This window comes from Thunnus maccoyii, chromosome 6 (genome assembly GCF_910596095.1).
Source record: "Thunnus maccoyii chromosome 6, fThuMac1.1, whole genome shotgun sequence".
Lineage (NCBI taxonomy): Eukaryota > Metazoa > Chordata > Actinopteri > Scombriformes > Scombridae > Thunnus > Thunnus maccoyii.
The window spans coordinates 11,242,954-11,262,806 of NC_056538.1; the positions used below are offsets into that span (position 1 = coordinate 11,242,954).

Genomic DNA, 19,853 nt, shown 5'->3' on the forward strand with positions numbered 1-19,853 from the left:
TAACCACGGAGCTCTAAATCACTGATACACTGGAGTCCAGAGTATAGACACTACATCAATATCAGGTTTCACTCTTGTCTTTAACAGACTATTGGAGTTTGGTTCTGATATATGTTGCTGTTGCTGCTAATCTGTCACTGATCATGTGCTGAAAGTTGTGTAATAAGTAATAAAGAATTGTTTTTTTTTAAGGTCACATACCTACTGTATATCAAAAACATGCCTTTCCAGTGCACCACATGATATAAAGGTGTGTTTGGAAATGTGCTGTCTCTTTATCAGGACTTTATTTTACCCTATCAAAATCAGATTGTAGAACCAATAATGTCAGTTTTGTGAATCAGAATAGACATGGATCATAGTTATCAGTGACTGAACATTGGATAAAAGGAGATCATTTTTTATCAGCCTTTAGCAGTTCCCATCTTCACTTTAGTTTAGAATGTGACTGTAATCTAATTTAGGTTCAGCATCACATGTTGCCAACATGTTTTACATTTAAAATGTCTGAATTTAACTGAAATACACAGTTTATAAATGCAGCACGTTATTCAGTCTGCAGCCTTCTGAACAAACACCTTTCATCATCTGTTACTCCACAGTTAACCAATCTGTTACCAAGACATTTCACTTTATTTATAGACTGAGAAGACATTGCAATTTTTTCAGAACTCAGGGAGAGAATCCAAAGAAAATATGAAAAAATGCTCAGGAGGGCCTTTCATTTTTCATAAAGTAAAATATAAGATTTATCTCACCTCCCCACCCCAATGATTGCCGTATAATTCCTAAAAAAAAAAAAAAGCAAAGCTTTGGGCCATAATCATATGAATAAAGCTTTTAAAACTTACTCATTATTCAGTTATTTCAGAGTAATCAAAGTATTTCCTCCTTGCCCATCTGATTTTATGGTTGTAGGTTATTATCTGCTCTCCTACTTGGGCAACTGCAAAAGGGTTGTCAGATTATTGCATCCACATCACATGTAGACTAATACATCACACACACACAGTGTCAGACCACACTGAGCTCATTTTACGGGCCAACTGTGATCGACAGTTTAAGATATAGGTCTGTTGGCTGAGCTAGGTGTCCTTCATAAAGATATAGTAAAGCTCTGGAAATCAATCCCACACTCTCGCCACTCTCAGCAGCACACAGGCCGCTATTATCCACAGCAAGTGACTTCCACAGGTAGATCTGCCACCCTTTGAAATAAGGTGGGTGGGTTGTACACTCTCAGGCGTCTGTCTGTCTCTTGCCAGAAAGCCAATCTCTCAATGTCTCATTGCTGCTTTGTAGATAATGTAGGCTACATCCCTCTCTCTCCCTCTCTCTCTCACACACACACACAAGCACAAACACACACACTCTCTTTCCCCCCATTCTTGTTGTGTTAAAGAGCAAAACAAAGACATATCTGTTTGGGTCTGCGGTATCAGTCTGGCTGCTCCTCCTGCCATCTCTTTTTTTCCTGTGACAATTACTTCAACAGAGGTGGTTATTGTTAGGTATGAATACCACACCCTTAAAAAGTGTTGTTGTAATAATAATAGTAATTATTATTTATTATTTAAAAATTAACTTCTTATCATTTTTACCTACAACTGAATTCTGCAGAGGATAAAAACACTTCATTACAAGTAAAAGTCCTGCATTGAACAGAGTAAAAGACACATTATCAGTTTAATGTACTCTAAGTATCAAAATATACTCATTGAGCAGCAGAATGGCCCCTATCAGTGTTATTACTATAAACCTGGGTTATTCTAGCTGATCAATAAATGTGTAATCTGCATTTTAACATTGGAGATATTTGTTAATAGGTGTATTTTATAGGCTATACTGTTGGGTATAGTTGATTTGCACCGTAAAACCATGTATCGGATTTTATCGGGTTTTTTTTGGGGGGGGGGGGTTTCCCAAAAAGCAAAAAGTCTCTTTATTTATAACAAAGAGGTACAATGCAATTCGGATTAAATTTAAATTAAATTAAAATTTGAGAAACTTATCTGCAAAGTATAATTATACAACTATACAATGTCTGGTGGTGTAAAAAGTAGAATAATTGCCTTTGATATGAAGCAGTGTAAAAGTATAAAGAAGCACACAATGGATATACACACAAAGTACAAATATATCAATATTTTCAGTAAATAAATAAATAGAGTATTTTACTTTCTACCACTGGTAACGTAGCAACAGTCTAATATGGACTCATGTATGTGGCCGTTAAAATCAGAAGGAGATAATATTGTAATATATAGGCTGTATCAATAATATGATCAAAAACTATTGCAGAAAAATAAGTAAATGTTTGATACGTTTTCGTGAACAGTAATAACCCGGTAGTAGTTAGTTACTTTGAAGCGGGTGTTTGTTGAACCGGAAGTAACTCCATCCACGCTAGTCTGAAGACTCGTTGCGGATACGAAGACAGTCAGTGGAGAACAGACGTGGGGACTGCAGGCTGAGAAACTGCTTTTATTAATCAGCAACCATGTAAGTATCTGTGGAGATCATACCGTCTTCGGCAGAGTGGGCATTTTTCAGCCTCAGAGCCTGAACTTTTAAGTCCCACCAAAATAAACGGTTAGCCTCAGTGCTAACCTCGTTAGCATTTCAGCAAAGGCCGGTTAGCTGGAGCTGATAAACCCTTTGTGTCCCTTCGCTGTCTGTATTTTCAGTCTCCGCTGCTTTATAACTACGTCATTGTCACAATAATAAGTTAAAGAAATGATTTGAATTTGCAAAGTTGAAAAGTTACTATTGAGAAATAAAACACGCTTGGTATAAACTAGTGAGCTACATGCTAATAGTGAGGACGCACTTCAAACACTTCAAGTGTTTGAAGTGCGTTTTTTATTTGTCCCTACTGATGTTTTGTAAAATATATATATTTAACCTCATTTTTTATAAATTTCCCATTCGGCTTGGATATTCTAGCTCCCTGTCTTTGTCCAAAAAATGCAGATAAACGTACCTAGCTTCATAATAGCACGAGCTTTATGGACCTATCGAAGTAAACACGACGCTGAAGTTAGCTTCCGACTCGGGGTTAAGGAGAACATAAATAATGATATAAGATAAATTAAATGAAATAGTATAAAGGTTTCACAAATCTGAAACTGTGTTTTAATGAGTCTGTAGAGTCTTCTCGTTAATCTAGTCCAGATTTGACGAGTCCAAGTATAGTGGTTTTTGATCTGGACCTGATATAATGTGGTCTGGATGGAGAAATATCAGTGAAATCGCCCTCTTTTCAGTTTCCAGAAGTAACATAAAGGTTTCACAAATATGAAAGTGGGTTAGTAGTGAAAAATAGAAAATCATCGCTAAATATCATTATTTATGTTTCCCTTTACTTTTCCCGTAACCGTGAATCGGAAACAGCAGTCGTGCAGTAACGTTAAACTGCCAGTAACTAAAGTAATTAACGCCTGACAGTGGTGTTCTGACTTCTCAAAAATACAGGTAAAACCAACAGTCCACATTTACCGTTGTGTTGCTTAAGTGGAAATGTTTCCTATGTGGATGTGTTTTTGGACACAGGCCTGGATCGTTTGGTTGTAAATACAGAACCATACCATCCATCATTGTGTATTGTTGTGTGTCACTGGAATAGTGGACCAATTTGTGTAGTGGTTTCTGTATGGCCTTTTTTTTTTTTTTTTTTTTTAGTTAGATTCCTGACATCCAGTTGTAACAAATTATTTATGTACATTTGAAACGGAAATTTAAGTAATCTGTAAATAATTACAAAATCTATCAGGCTAATTAAAAACAACACAATCCAACAACATAACTGAAGATTATTTTGCAGACAGAAAACGTGTAGGATGAAACAACAGTGTATTATGCCTGCCCTAACCGATTTCTTGTACTATCAAATAAATGTAGAATATTCCTACACTACTAATGGTATAATGCCACTCTGATCATACTTACGTATTTATTAACATTTTAATTGGTATTGTTTCGTGTCAATTTTCAGGAGTCTGTTAACAAAGCCCAAGTCAGAGATGACCCCCGAGGAGCTCCAGAAACGCGAAGAGGAGGAATTTAACACTGGCCCCCTGTCTGTGCTCACGCAGTCAGTCAAGAACAACACACAGGTCCTCATTAACTGTCGCAACAACAAGAAGCTGCTCGGAAGAGTCAAGGCTTTTGACAGGTACTGATTCCAGTCCACTAACTTATTACTTAACAGATTTTAGTGCAAAAAAAGAGATTAATACTTGTTTATATTCACTATTTCGTAAGTGCATGTATTTCCCATTTTTGTTATTGAAGTCAAGATGGTATTTTTACTGATATCAATATACTGATATCAATACTGATATCTCAAAGATATGAGCGCAGACTACTTAAAATCAGATATTTTATAAAGGATAAAGTTATTTTTTTCGCAGCATTGTCAAGTGTATGAGATGTATTTTCTTTCTACAGCAGCTTGATACTCAGTGAAGTTAGATAATACATTTTTCCTGTAAAAAATGGATAATTATTGTCACAATGTAAAAATCCTACTGGTATCAAAGTAAATGAAAAAGCACCCTAATGTCCTTGTTATTAACAAATTAAACATCAATATTGGTGCGGTATCACAGGAAGAGTTTGATATTGGTCCTGATTTTGCATTTCTAATCAATTGTTGCATACTGACACCATCTCTTTTTATGTTTTATTCAATCTCAGATATATAGCCTTCTTTTCAGGGGTTTTTGTTTTCAGAATCAGTAATATTGTTCTATTGCTAATGCTATCATTTCAGGCATTGCAACATGGTGTTGGAGAATGTGAAGGAGATGTGGACAGAAGTTCCCAAGAGCGGGAAGGGAAAGAAGAAGTCTAAGCCAGTGAATAAGGATCGCTACATTTCTAAAATGTTCCTCAGGGGAGATTCTGTCATCGTTGTGCTGAGAAATCCTCTGATCACTGGAAAATGAACTGCTTACTAGTGCCCAGCTGAACCACACAATGGTCACAGAGCCTTTTTTTTTTCTTTCTTTTTCCTTTTTGTTGAAAGATTTAAAGCAATCTGTGGACTGTCAATAATGGAAACCTCTTTGTTATGTTTATTTTGTTGTTGGATCGCTGCAGTCACTATTGGGTAAGATACAGCGTCAAATGGTGTCTGTACTGTTTGGAGAGCTGATTAGATTTGATGGTTTTGGTTTGTCTACAGAAATCTTCTGTATTTTTCATTTTTAATAATAAAAGTGATGAATAGATTCAAGTGTGTGTGAAGCTTTTTACTTGCACTTAAAGTTTTGGTTTAGTTTTTATTTAATCATACTAGTTTCAGATGTCTAACATTAATTTTGATAAATCTGTTTTAATCATTTTAACTCTCTTTTTTTAATCATAACTGAGTGTTTAGACATATTACATATTTGCTTCCATTCCTCAAACCTATATCGTGATTTTTTTAAAAAGTCCTCATCTAATGCACACTACATCAGATGTATCAGAGAAAGCTGTGGTGAAAACTTGTTTTTTCTTGGGTATCCTTGCCATCCCCCTCCCTCTCCACCACCTCCCCCTCCTCCCGCTGTCACCCTTTCACTCTCCCCTGACGGCATCTTATGTGTCAGGCTTGATTTCAGTCAGCAGCGCTCAATATGCGACAAACTGCCGTTTAAAGGCCCTCTGCATTATTAATGAGACCAGATGTGCTGACTGTCACTTCACACCCTGATCTCTCTCCCATTTCGGGCTGTTCCTCTCTGCTGCTCGGCCCCTCCTGACCACTTTGTTAATTGTCTTAATAGCTTAACAGCAAGTGTCACCTTACTTCTCTCAAAGGTTTGGCACCTAACTTCTGTTCTCTGGTGCTCTCAGATTTAGTGGTCAGGTGAAGTGTACTGGATTTTAATTGTGTGAGTAAATAAAAAGGCTGTCTGTATATTTTACAAAGTTTTAATCAGTCCCTCTGGTTTTATCTGTAGGCTTCATAATAAAAATAGAACCACCTGAAGGGCATTTTTGTGTCCAAAACTATTCTATTAACTCCAGCGTACCTGAGACCAGCACCTGTGGGTGGGCAGTAAGCCCTGTTTGATTTACAGCTCTCAGGTGAAGCCTGCTGGAGCATTGAACATGCATGCAGTGAACTTTCATGACTTTTCCTGATAATCCAATGTTATCTATTTTACTCCTGCTTCAGGCATATCTCAGCTTCAACCAAAAGTTTGAGGGAGATCATGTTGCAGGGGCCACAAAACTGACAAGTTTTTGCATATAAGTGGCCCAAGGCAGAAGGAAACACAGCAGCTGCCCAGAGCCCTGTGGACACCAGGAGGCCCCCAAATGACTCATCTAATTAAAGTGTTCAAGTGATTTTATCTTTATTGTACAGTTTTTCTATTTGCACTTTTCATACAAAGGAACCTGCACTGAGCAGATTTAAAGGTTTTAAGTTAAGGTTTATCTACTAAATATTTATAGCACCTTATTAAACAAATTTACAAAGATTTACAACAAAAACAAAAGACTAACTCATGAGGATCAACAAGATAAACATTTAGATGAGAAAATGGCCTAATAAGAGTAAAATAGATGCAAGATTGCAAGTAAATTATACAAATCTCTTCATTGTGACTGAACCTTTAGTTTAAAGGAAGTTTTGCACTGTAAAAAAAAAATCAACCGAATCTGAGTAAAAGTCCAGATTCATACTGTTTAAACCTGTAGCTTTTTGACTTCTATCTACTAAAAGGAGTTAACTGCGTAGAACCATCCAGGGTGCTTTTTTTTGTTTTGTTTTTTAACCAAATCTTGACCTAAGTTTAACCAGTATACTTTACTGTAACCTCAACCCCAAACTAAACTAACTAAAACTGAACAATGTGTAACACAATGTAAGTACAAATGTATTAGGGCCTGAGCGATACTGGATTTTTGGGGCCAATGCCCCAATATTAGGCTGTAAAAAAATTCCATTATTAATGTATCGGCTGATAATCTTATATATACAGAATATATACATAAAACCTAAAATGTAATTATCAAACACTTGTGACAAAGATATGTAATGAAGGCAGGATATTTTACAGTTTAACAAAAAACTAAAAAAACATATGTAAATATTTATTAAACTTGAATTATCAAAAAGTATCAAATATACATAAAATGCTGCCTATATAACTTTAAAAAATAAAAATATATATATCAGTGCATATCAGACAAAATATACACCAATACCGATATATCTGTGATAGGCCAATATCGGCTGATAATATTAGCTGACCAATATATCGGCCGGGCTCTAAAAATGTATAAAAATGTTACAATGAATAGGACCACACGTTTCATGGTCCATGATATGGAATACTGGATTTTGTACTGAGCTGTGCTCCAGCTGAAGATCTGTCATACTGTGGTGCAACAAGGCTGATTTTGGCTGGACATCATGTGCTAGACTTAAATCCAAATTCAGACTGTTTATGAGAAGTCATCTATCTGTCTACAGATCTCCTTGGCTAATATTGATTTGCAATCACATGCCTTTATTTATTCACTAAACTTTCTACAGCCACAGAGGTCTGGTTCTCACCAGGGTCACAGCACAATAACAGCTGCAGTCATTGATAACATTGTCTCCCCCCTGGATAAAAAACAATTCTGTGCCACTCTCCTCATTGACCTCTCAGAAGCATTTGATACCATTAATTATAAAATCCTACATCATAACAGTCTATACATTTAGATGAAGCCACGCTTAATTGGTTCCATTCTTACAGAGACAACTCAGACTGTTGTTGCTGATACTGCTTAGTCAAGCCCTCTTACCATCAGAAATGGGGTGCCACAGGGGTCTATCCTTGGTCCATTGCTGTTTACATTATATATAAGTAACTTCCTAATCAATACTTAAATGTCCATTTTTTTGCAGGCTCAACCTCAGCTCAGGCCCTGACTCGTCTTCAGTCTGCTTTTGATGCTTTCCAAACATCATTGCTTAATCACAGACTAGTCTTAAATGCAGAAAAGAACAAGTACATGGTATTCTCCACCTCCGTCAGTGACTCTGACTATCCTGGCATCAAAACTTTAATGGCACCCACATTACTGTTGCTAAGTCATATAAATTCTTGGAAATTTGGCTTGCCAGCAGACTATTACTCAAGATTCATACTCAATATTTGACTCAGAAATTAAAAATCAAACTAGGCTTCTTGTATATGTTCTTCTGTCTTTTTTAAACTGTAAAATTATTATGTCATCAACCTTCATGTCTGTCCTTGACTACTGAGATATTCTGTGCTCTGCTCCATCATCCATCACTTCAGCAGTTGAACCCTATGTATCATAGTGCATTACTCTTTATCACAAATGGCAAATTTTATACATTCTTCTCTGTATCATGAGGTTGGTTGGATTCGCTTACAGACAAGAAGAAATAACCATCTCATGTTATTCAGCTATAAAGCTTCCAAACTACCTCACATCTGTTCTTTCATTGAAATCTAGTAACTACAGTCACGATCCAGTAACTACTTGACCATAGACATTCCTCACATTCACACTAATGGTGGCAGAACTGGTTTAAGGTATAATGCACCTTTTTAAGTGGAATGAACTGCAAACTGCACTCAAACATAAAGCTTTATTGTCTGATGTTTTTTATGATTCTTGTAGCTGCTTTTATTAAAACTCAGGTCTTTTTTCATCTCAATAAGACTACTTGATTAAATCTAAATATATATATATATATATATATATATATATATATGTATATATATATGTATATCTTTATGTCTGTGCCCAGTGTTATCAACTGTGCTTTCAGCCAAACACTACATGTAAACATGGATGACTAAAAAGGACAAAACATCATAAAGTGTTTCAGTAAGGTGTTGGGACAAAATCAGCTAAATTCTCCTTGTCATAGATTCTCCAGGTCTGTGGTATTCTGCCCCGAGGATGAACACCATTCTTCCTAAATATGTTAATTTGGTGTTGTAATGATGGTTTGGGAAATCTCTTATAGGAGTTTAAATGGGCTGGTGACAGTGAGGGCCCTAGACACGATTCACATCATTTTGACATTCATCAAACCAGGACCATGATGGCCAACAGATTCCCATCTCAGTTCCTTTATGCACTCAGTGAATTAAGCAGCTGTTTAGGGCCTGGTTGCCATCAGTGGACCCCCAAATAAATGCTGCATATATAAGCCAAGTTTAAGCCTCTGATACAGAACAACTTTGAATTATATACAATAATTATATAACTGGCCCCACTATGACCAGTGAGCTCCAAAGTGTTGCTGAAGATCTTTCCAGCAACATGGGGAACGAATATCTTCACTTGACACTTTTTTATATATAGCCCAATCCACAAAAAATGTAACTCTAAAGATTATTTTGGATTAAATAATTATCCTCTCAGCTGCAACATCCTGGGACAGAGTGATGTCAAACAGCGGGTGGGCCTATTTGGAGATGCCTTGGATAAAAACAACTTTGAGGACCACATGTGTTGAGTGTCATGATGCGCTTCTCTCATGTTACTCATGATCTCAAAGACAAGTCAAAAAGTCTCTTTCCCTCCAGATTTCGAGGGGTTAGAGATCCATGAGCAGGAAGGCAGATGTTTTATTCAGTAGGTAAGCGATAAGAGGGGGGAAGTGTGATTATGATAGCGATCGGCCATGAACCGATACTCGAGCCTCCGAGCAACGCGACACCCTGGAGCGCATCGATCGTTCCGGTAACGGGAGCCGCCGCCGCAGTTTGTTTTCAAGCAGAGCAGAGTCCGGGTGTCAGAGCCGCCGGGCCAGGTGGAGGGAGAGGAGGAGGAGGAGGAGGATGAGAGGATATCAGCTCCGTAAACACACGAATCACTCATCTCTCTTAAAGTGTGAATGACAGTAACTGCAAGGACACATTCAGTGACAGCCAAAACAAGACGGATCAGGTGCATGTAGACCCGGCCTATTTACAAACAAGTACTGTAGTGGGAGAGAAGATGCCCATAACACAACTATTTTATTCTAATACACTTTTAACCTTAATCCCACCGATCTGTTTCTGTTTTAATTGGTGCTTTAAAAAAACAATGGGGTCCTGGGGGGGCCCAGTTAAAAGCACCCAGTTCCGCCTGAATAGTTTTAATAGATGGAACTATTTGTTGAGTTCATGTTTGCCATGGGTCCTAATTTAAAGTATCACACACTATGAGGGGGAGTAGGAGAACTCTGTCAGTCTTTCTCAAGGCTTGGTGGAAAGATTGTACTCGGGACAAAGGCTCCAATTTGTATTAAAGAAAAGTGTATATTTTCATTTTACACCATATGCAAATGAACTGTAACTTTCCTAAAATAATACCAATCTGTTTTTAGATGGCATTAATTACATAACTAATGATGTATTGAGAAGTACTAAGTCAACATTTTGCTGTGATGGTTGTTTCTTACAGTAGTTTATTCTTGGGGGCATCAGTCTGTAGTCCTTGTGTGTTAAATATTGGTAGGATGAGGGTTAAATGTCTATAAACTTTTACTGGGACAATAAGGATTATTATTAGGTTTCAATAGTCCATTACATGGGTTTAGTAGTTTGCCATCAGCAGGACTGTAGCCAGGATTTTAGAAATATGATCCTGAGCCCAGATTTCCCCAGCACAACACCACCAATGTAAGAAATTTGTGACCACCAAAAAACATTTAAAAAAAAAGAAAAAAAAAGAAGAAAAAAAAGTCATTTAAAATCTAATAAAATTTTTGAGTACATTAAAATCACAAAGTAATTTTATTGATACATTTAATTACATATTTTGTTATTTCCCTATATGAAAAGTAAAAGATATTTAGATATAAGATGTTTAGACAAAAAAAACCCCATCTAAATCAGGCTTTAAAAACTCTAATATGCATAATATATACTACAATGTAAAATCCTTTGATGTCCAGAAATAGAGAGACATGACCTCGGTGTAATAATGCTTATAGCTAATATTTAGATTTAATACGCTATCATTTTTCTGTTCATATAATATCAAAGTGAGATATTTGTAATGTGTCATTGCATTTAGGATTTAGAATAACAAAATGAAAAGTGGAGCTGTTGGAAAACATCTTCACAGATGTTGTTTTTTTTATGTAAAAGCTGATAGTTGATATTGTAATATAACATCATAATGTTATTTTAGTCTTTGACTCTTAAAGGCCTGCTGTGGCTCTTTCCGAAGGAGACTTGACAAAGACAAGCATCAGCTAAAAAAAAACTGATTGCACAACAGAAGAAAATACAGGAATGCAACATTGATAGGGGATTTTTTCCAGTAAACTGCTGCGTAAATGTTTCACATAGACATCTGTGTGTAATATATTATGGTCACATTGCCATCTAGTGGATTATAAAAGTAATGTAGAGGTTTCCAGCAGAGATATGCTTTGACCTGACTGACTGGCCCTTTTCATTTAACACGGTCTGTGTTTAGATCCAAAATACATTTACTGTATCATGAAAGCATCATCTGATCTGACACATGAATAAAAATATTTATCATGCTTTATCATGCTTTTTCTTTTCATAGAAATCTGCCTGTCACATGTAATCTTTCTTAGAGTAGCTCAGTGCTCTGGTATTAAAATAAAAACTAAAGTTTAAACTCTAAAACCAGAAAATTTTAATACAAAAATAATTTTATATTCTTGGCTTCAGGATAGTATATATATTAGTATACACTGTCAGTGTGTAATGGTGCCTTAAAGGGGGTGTTCAGGGCCTACATGTCATTTCAGCTTCTCTCTACAATCCCACTGCTGTCCTTTACTTAACTGGCCTCCAGCACAGACCTCTTAGTGAACAGTTGTGTCTCGCTCCCCTCCTCCAGCCACATTCCTCCCCTGTAAAAAAGGAGATGGGGTGAGACTTAGAATACTTGAGTAACAATAACACTCATTGAATTTCCTTCAAAAACTATGAATTTGTGGAATGTAGTCAATAAATCATGTGCAGTCTCATATACATCCCTGTCCGGCTAAATGCTGCCAACTTCAGCCTCCAGACTGACACTTTGTTTCTTTGGCTGAAGTTGTATAATTCTCTTTATTCGTCTGCTATTCAACCAACAGTTGGAACCGAGGCTTTCAGACGCTGCCTCGGGACTGTGTGCCTCGACAACTCCTGGATACTCTGATGTAAGCTGTAGTAGAAGTGCAGTCTGTTTACATAATAGCAATCTTTTCTCTTCAGACACACAGGCTTAAAAGTGTAATTCAGCCCAGTTGACCAAGAACATCCACTTTGTCAAAATCCATGTTCTCCCTCTTTGTCTTTTCATTTTCTCCTGCATCTCCTCAACCTTTAACAATACCTCCAAAACACCTTCGTCTCTCCATCATAGCCACTCGACTCCACCGCGTCTCATGTAGGCCACTTCGCAGGTCTTCTGTCAGGCTGCCAGCTGTGGACGGTGTTGACCGACTGACGTCAAGCCGTGGAAATAAAGCTGCGGTGAAGGGGAGGAGGCCAAGAGAAACCTAAAATTACTGCATGACTGTTTCTAATTCTTTACGGGCTACTTTCTGGGAAGCAGACCAACTTTTTGTGTCTGCGCCAACATATATCACACAAACACCTACGCACACACAGCTCACAGGATCTGGTGTTAATATCTGCAAAGCTGCACACTCAGCGGAAGAAAAGAAATTGGGGGTTTACTTGACAGTTTGAGCTTTAGTAGTCAGCAGGGTTAACAGGGGGCACATGGCTCAGAAATACCAGACTAACAGTTGCTCAGAGCAGTCAAGGATCAAGGATATCTTTATTATCCCTGAAGGGTAATTTGTTGTTCATCAAGCAGTAACCAGACAAACAATAACACATAGACAATAAATACAGTAAAAAAAAAAATCAGAGTTGTTTAAAAGGCCAATGGCAGCAGGGACAAATGAGTTCATGAGTCTATTGGTTCTGCAGACTGAAGCAACTTGACTTGAACTATGTATATCAGTGTGTGTGTGTGTGTGTGTGTGTGTGTGTGTGTTGAGACTAAAGGCATATTGGCTTTCTGGATGTTTACACATGCCAAGCAGACGTAATGCATTCCTTTCTCATCCCCTCTTCCACTTCTGTCCCCATTAGGAAGAAGGAGTGCTTTTAGTGTGTACAGTATCTCAGTGTTGAAAAGTGGGCCATGTGAGGCATCGGACTCCTTTTTCCTTTCATTGTTTGAATTGAATTAGAGAGTATTAGGCTACTTCTGCGTGTATTGTGGGTTAATTAAAATATTTCTGCGGTTCAGTATAGAATATTTGTTGTGTCTTGCCCTGTCCATCGAATCAGCTTTCCTCATTCCAGAAACATTACTCATTTAATGCTGCAGAAAGTCTATCTATGGAATAATTGAACGGCTGGCCACAGTAGCTGGGAGAAACCTGAAGTTAGCCAGACAGCCAGCAGGGCGAGGTGGAGGGCTTGGCTTGGATGAGATGCTGCCTTCAAGTGCTATTGGATATTACACATATCAACCGCCAATTTAGTATGTGAGACATTGCTGGAATGACCAGCTTGTCAAATGTGATGTGTAAGGGGGGATGATACATGTGGGACACTTGATATTGATCTGTGGAGGTCAAAATGGAGGCTGTGGGGGGTCTTGTAGTCCTGTGGTTATAGGATTAGATGACAGCTATGTACTGTAGTGCCATGGATTTGACATGGATGAGGTGTCAAAACATGGCAACCCATTCATTACCAAAAAAAAAGAGAGAGAGAGAGAGAGAAGGAAAATATTGGAGGGGCTTTCTTTGTGTCTGCTGTGCTGATATACTTTGGGGGCGCATTAATCATTACTGCAAGCTGTTTTAAATTCTTAGTTTTGACATTTCACTTGTACTTTAAATTAGATTTTGTTGCCAAATGATAAACCACAATGATCCATGGGTACAGATGCCATCGTAACTTCAGAGACTATGTTCCCCTTAACATTTCTTATGAAACATTAATCATATTACATGGTTAGAGGAGTGCATTTCTACCATATTTCACATTGAGAGGAGATAATGGAAAGCATGTGTTCATTTCCACCTTTGGCAGTGGATGTCTGACCGTTCAGGGCTCAGACTCCCACCTGTATCAGGCTTCCTTTTGTTTAATTACCACTCTAATAATATATTTGTTTTTTATTTTGTTTTATGGCTGTTGGATTTTATCTATAATTGTGTACAGCTGTATAAATAAATGTTCTTACTCATTTACAGTAATAGGTTCTACATGCAGGTGTCTGTACTGTCTTAAGTACAAGAAGAGGAAGAAGTACTTGATGAGTAAATGAGTGATCTAGTTCTGACGACCAGGCTACGCTTGGGCAGGTTATGAGTTGCATTTGACAGAGATAACAAGGTTAAAATGCTCACATGGTAATTAGTTGATATACTGAAACTTAAACAGTTGATTTTAACATTAGTTATTTTGTGATCATCAGTAATGAAAGAAGTATTGAGATCTTTTATTTCAGTAAAAGCAGGAATATCTCAAAGTAAAAGTACTCCATTATGAGTAAAGGTCCTGTTACCTAAGTAGAGGAAGTATTAGCAGTAAAAAAATACAGCAGAATAGCTTTGTCAGAATGATATATTATTGGATTATTGTTGGTGTTTAAGGCAGGCTTACTGTATATTTGTTGTAGCTGGTTAATACTATGTACAGTCAGGTAGTTTAACAAAGGTTCAAAGGTTTTATTTGTCACATACAGGGTTGTACAGTGATCTATGGTTTTGCAGTGAAATGACAAAATGACATTCTGGTAGCACCATACACTGCAAGATTGGATAAAATAAGAAGAGAAAAGAAGAATTAAGGGGGGGAGGGGGACTTTGGGGATTATAAAGAAATACAGAAATATAAAAAAGGAAAGATTTAAGAACACATTACACGGAAAAATAACCATGTCTTAGGAGAACTTCATAGACTATGAAATTGCCTCTGCATCCTTTATAAGCTAATAATTTGCTTTTTATGCAAAATGTTCATTTTCGAAACAACTAGTAACTATCAAATAAATGTTGAGCGAAAAATACAATTTCTCTCAGAGAAATGTAGCAGAAAAAGGAAATAATTGTGCTTAAATGTAGTTGCTTGGGTAATTATAGCTGTTTACTTCCACTTTTGGTTATCATATTTCTAATTTCAGTCCCTGTAGCTTTCTGTTGCCTCGCTTTCAAAATAAATCACAACAAAAAGTCATTGAAAGTGAACCATACTGACTGATTCGGGGTTTTTCTCGAGGCGCACGTGAACGCACCACGGGATTGAAGCCTACTTTGAAGCTGGCGGGTTGGGCCACACTCCAATGAATTTACCCAGACCTACCGACCGACCGACGGAGAGGGAAAAAAAAGTCTGGCGCAGACACACGAGTCTAATCTGTTAGAAGCGGAGCTCTCATAGTGTGAGAGGAAAAAGTTTTGCCTTTGGTCGCAGCGGCGCTTCTTCTCGGTTTCACCTCTTTAGCTCGTGGAAACCAATGTGGGATAGTGATTGGAGTTGACAAGCCCGCTCCACTACTGTATCTACTCCCCCCTCCTCTCCGCTCCACACAACCAGGAAATCGTCGAGGTGTGCTTCTTTATCCCCGCTAGTGGCTACCCCGTTTGCGGGTGTAGATGCGCTTTTTTCCGCCCGTTTTCCTCGTGTTTTTATTTCACTAGTTTGACTTTTAACGCTGAGCTTCAGCTCTGAAGTCAGCCAAACTTGCCGACGAGGAGAGGATCTCCACTCTGGCCGAACAATGAGGTGGGTAAAGCGGCTCAAATCCCTTCATCTTCATTGTGTTTCCAGGCTACATTTTGCGTTTCGGCCACTAGTTTCACAAAGGCGACTGGTAAATTCCCACAATATATGACCTCTTTAGAGTCTACTTAGTAGTTAAATCGCCACAGCGGCTGTTTTCCGACACATTAAAAAAAAAGCATTTCTTACTCAGAAATAAGTCGAGCTTCTTGCTGTCGTGGTGTCGTTACAAAGTGGCACACATGAGTGTGTGTGTGGCAGGTTTCTGTGACCTTTGTGAGTCAATAACTGGATAGTGTGCGCAGGCCTATAAGAAAGTATTTTAGTCGAAATGACAGCCTAGTTATACCTGTTCAAATGTCTGAGCCTTTGAGGAAATATTAACATGTTGGGGTAGTTGAGCCGGTCAGATGACACCAACATTGTTACTGTTTCAAACTCTCCATGTTGACTCTATTGTTTTGCTCCTCTGGCTGCAGTGCTTGCTCCTATATTTGAGTACTAACATGTAATAAAACCATTAAATGAAATCTTATTCGCTTCTCGTAGGTGAGCAGCAGTGTATTTACATCTATGTTAAAGGTTAGGGTCATTTATAGAACACATGAGAGGGGTTGAGGGTCTTGCTCAAAGACACTTCAGCAGGGTGGACTCTTGTCTTTACTGGGGCTCCTTCAGCTGCAGGATCACCACTTGGCCAGCCCGCTCTCTCCCCAAATGCATTTGCTGTTTATGTCATGTCATGCATTCCTCAGCCACACATTAAAACCCATCCCTCTCCTACTATTTGTCTCCCTCTGGGAGTGCAGGGGGTTTTGCATCGGGAACAAAAATTGCTCAGTGGAAAGCTCATGTCCACGAATTCCACATCCTGTCACAGCCTGTGCAGTTGGCAATTACATGCTTTGAAGCCGCAGCTCCTGGCTGGGGCCTATTTTTTTCTTTCCTTTTCCTTACATATTTAAACTGAGTAGCGCTCTACTCAAGATGTAGCTTGAGTCCTTCTGAAAGCTTGAGAGTTTAATTCTGGGCTGTGAGCTACAGTGTTGCACAGTAAAGGTGGTGCAGGGCTGATAACCTGTGTGACTAGTTCTTTATCTCAAACCTCTTGTGTTGCCCTTTCTGTAACAATATATCTCAGCTCAGGCACATGGGTTGGTCCGCGGTTTGTGTTTGTTTTGCATATTTCTTCATATTAACTTTGGTTTCAGCAGGAACAGGAGGCACTTGAACCGCCTAAAGTCCTGCCAAAGTCACCGTGATGCGTTAAACATGTGCTGCTAACGAGGCTAGGCCTGCAACTAACGATTATTTTCATTATCGATTAATCTACTGGTTATTTTTTCGATTATGCGACGAATCGTTTAGTCTACGAAATGTCAAAAAGTAGTGGGAAAACTGTCCATTAATTTCTCAGAGCCCAAAATAACATCTTCATATATGTTGTTTTGTTCGACGAACAGTTCTAAACCCAAAGATATTCAGTTTATAATGATATAAAACAGAAAAAAGCAGAAAATCCTCTCATTTGAGAAGCTGGAACCAGCTGATTTTTGGTGGGGTTTTTTCTGCTTGAAAAATCACGGACATGATTAATCGACTTATGAAAATCATTGCTGATTGTTTTTCTTTTGATCGACTAATCGATTAACCGACTAATTGTTACAGCTCTGATTACGGTAATGCAATAATCAGCAAAGACACTGCTTTAACATACACAGTTCTAACTGTCAATATGAAATTCTGTGCAGCCCTGTGCTGAAAAACTCAAGAGCATACCTGTGGTGTGTGAGTGATTGTCAGACATGCAGGTACACAACTCTGACACGGCAGTCTCGCCACCAAGGTGCGTAATAAAATGATTGCACATGACACACAAAGATAAGAGCACTGTTTTATGGTTAAATTGCTCCACTGCACTCAATAGATACCATAAACCGCTTCAGCGAGGCACAAAAACACACAATACAAAGTGTCTACATTAAGTGCACTTGTAACATGAAGTGGTTCTCGTTGTATTTGGGGACGTCTGGCTTGTTGATGATTAGGGATGCAATGATTATAGGTTTTAATGGTACAATAATAGTCTGAGGAAAAGTCACTTCTCATGATTATTATGCGTTCATTTATTTCACAACGCCACGGGTGGATAAAATCACATGAGCATGTTTTGTTTTGAAGAGGAAGCGCAAGACACGCACTTCACCAAGGATCCTGCAACGGAGGATTCAACTGCTGCAGTATTAGAGGTAGCCTTAGGTGAAGGTTTAAAATAGAGTGTTTGTAATAATTCTTATTCAGTATAAGATTAACTTTATTGATTCACTAGGGGCAAATATTACTAATGTAGGTATAATAAGTAATCTAATTTTACATGTGGCATTAGAAAAATCTATTATTGCTTTTTCATTTGTTTTTTTTTGTTGCAGTTTTAGTAAAAATGACAAATAAATAAAGAACATCTCTTATGCAGGTGTTATTATTAATGAAATGTCATTAATTAGATCCTATGGCATAGTGCTGGAAGTCCACAAGATCCTAATGTTAAGTTAGTCTTTTACACCTGACTCATCGACCTACCGTACAAGCGTTTACTCAACAGAGATGGGAGGAAGCAACAGGATGTAAATGGTCACACTGTAGCTCTTGAGGGGATTACATGCTGATTTGGTGAGCCTTTATTTATAAATGGTGCAATGCTCCTTTTCCTGCTTTGTTGTTGTTGGTTTACGTTGCACTGAAAGTCCAACTCTTAACTCACCACTCCTTTGACTATAAGTGACATATTTCTATTTAATTCCCTACCGACTCAATGTTTCATTAAGTAACCTGCCACTAAAGTAATGGTTTTCTAACTTTGTTATTACTTAGTCTATTACCTTCACTTGAGCATGTATAGCTGGATGCTGATCTCAAAGATGTTGTATTAAAGGGAAACTTTGGTATTTTTCAACCCGGATCCTATTTTCCCATCATTTTGTGTCTTAGTGACTAATGGGAACAGCAGATTTTGAAATTGGTCCAGTATTGAGCGAGAGCACTTCAGCTGGCAGCTGCTAAACGGAATGTAATGTAATCCGATGGGGCAATAACACACCGTCAATGTATGTCCATTAAAAGTGCTTGTTTTTGCCACTGACAGGCTCAGATTGTTATTATATGTCTGATAGCGTTGTGGAAAGGACCATACAGATATAAAATGTTTCTCTTTGCCTTTCACTTGATCCGGTCTGTTTGTCACTGTGTCTCACCAAGTCTCGCTCGTTGAGAAGTCTCACTCTGAAATCTTGCGAGAGTTAAGTTGTTGAAATATGCTAAATATTCATCCATGACTTTGAAAATCTTTTAGATAACACTAAGCTATTCTTTCTGTACTTCAACACAACAAACTCCTCCCAGCACTCCTCTCTGCAACCCTGTCATGGCTGAATATTTAGCTGATTTCTACAGCAAATCCTGCGAGATTTCAGAACAAGACTTCTCCTTTAGCGAGACTTGATTAGACACAATACCAAACGGACCGGATCAAGCGAAGGGTAAAGAAAACGTTCTATTTCTCTGTATGGTTCTTTCCATAATGATGTCAGACACTTCTAATAACATTCTGAGCCTGTCAGTGGCAAAAACAAGCACTTTTAGTGGACATACATTGACTGTGTGCTGTTGCCATGTTGGATTACATTGCAGTCTGTTTCACAGCTGCCAACTGCAGCGCTCTCGCTCAATACTGGACCAGTTTCAAAAATGGTTGTCCCCATTAGTCACTTAGGCACAAAATAGGGTCCAGGTTGAAAAATACCGAAGTTTCCCTTTTTAAGTTGGAGGTGTTGGAGATCCGTCTTCTTGAACAATCCCCTGTCCATTCTTTATGTATCCAAAATACTCCCACACTGACAATTTAAGGCGTTTTGGCGAATACAGTGTTTCAGTTTTGGGTCCCTCAGACATTGCCAGAACACTTCTCATTTCCTTTAGCTAATGTTGCCCCCCTCATAAATAAATAAGGAGAGTCGCTCTCAGCAGCACGGCATTTTAAGCTGGTACACCAGGTTTGTTTTGGTTCCACCTGCAGCTTGCCAGTTGCACCTATGGACATTTTTTTTTCAT

General features: G+C 38.2%; 2 protein-coding genes across 4 annotated transcripts in view; both read left to right on the plus strand.

The window, feature by feature from the left end:
* Positions 1-2,366: 2,366 nt before the first annotated feature.
* snrpd2 (small nuclear ribonucleoprotein D2 polypeptide) lies at positions 2,367-5,234 on the plus strand. Its single transcript, XM_042414449.1, has 3 exons — positions 2,367-2,502; positions 3,995-4,174; positions 4,775-5,234. Coding segments are annotated over exons 1-3 (357 nt in total). The 5' UTR covers positions 2,367-2,500; the 3' UTR covers positions 4,950-5,234.
* Positions 5,235-15,260: 10,026 nt separating this feature from the next.
* Positions 15,261-19,853, plus strand: part of vaspb (vasodilator stimulated phosphoprotein b) — a 28,291-nt gene continuing 23,698 nt past the window's right edge. For 2 of the 3 annotated variants that reach the window (XM_042415154.1, XM_042415156.1), the window contains exon 1: positions 15,262-15,749. In XM_042415154.1, the coding sequence (XP_042271088.1) occupies positions 15,745-15,749 (5 nt within the window). In that variant the 5' untranslated portion in view covers positions 15,262-15,744. Of the gene's footprint in view, positions 15,750-19,853 lie in introns of all 3 variants that reach the window. The other variant, XM_042415155.1, reaches the window with a different exon arrangement.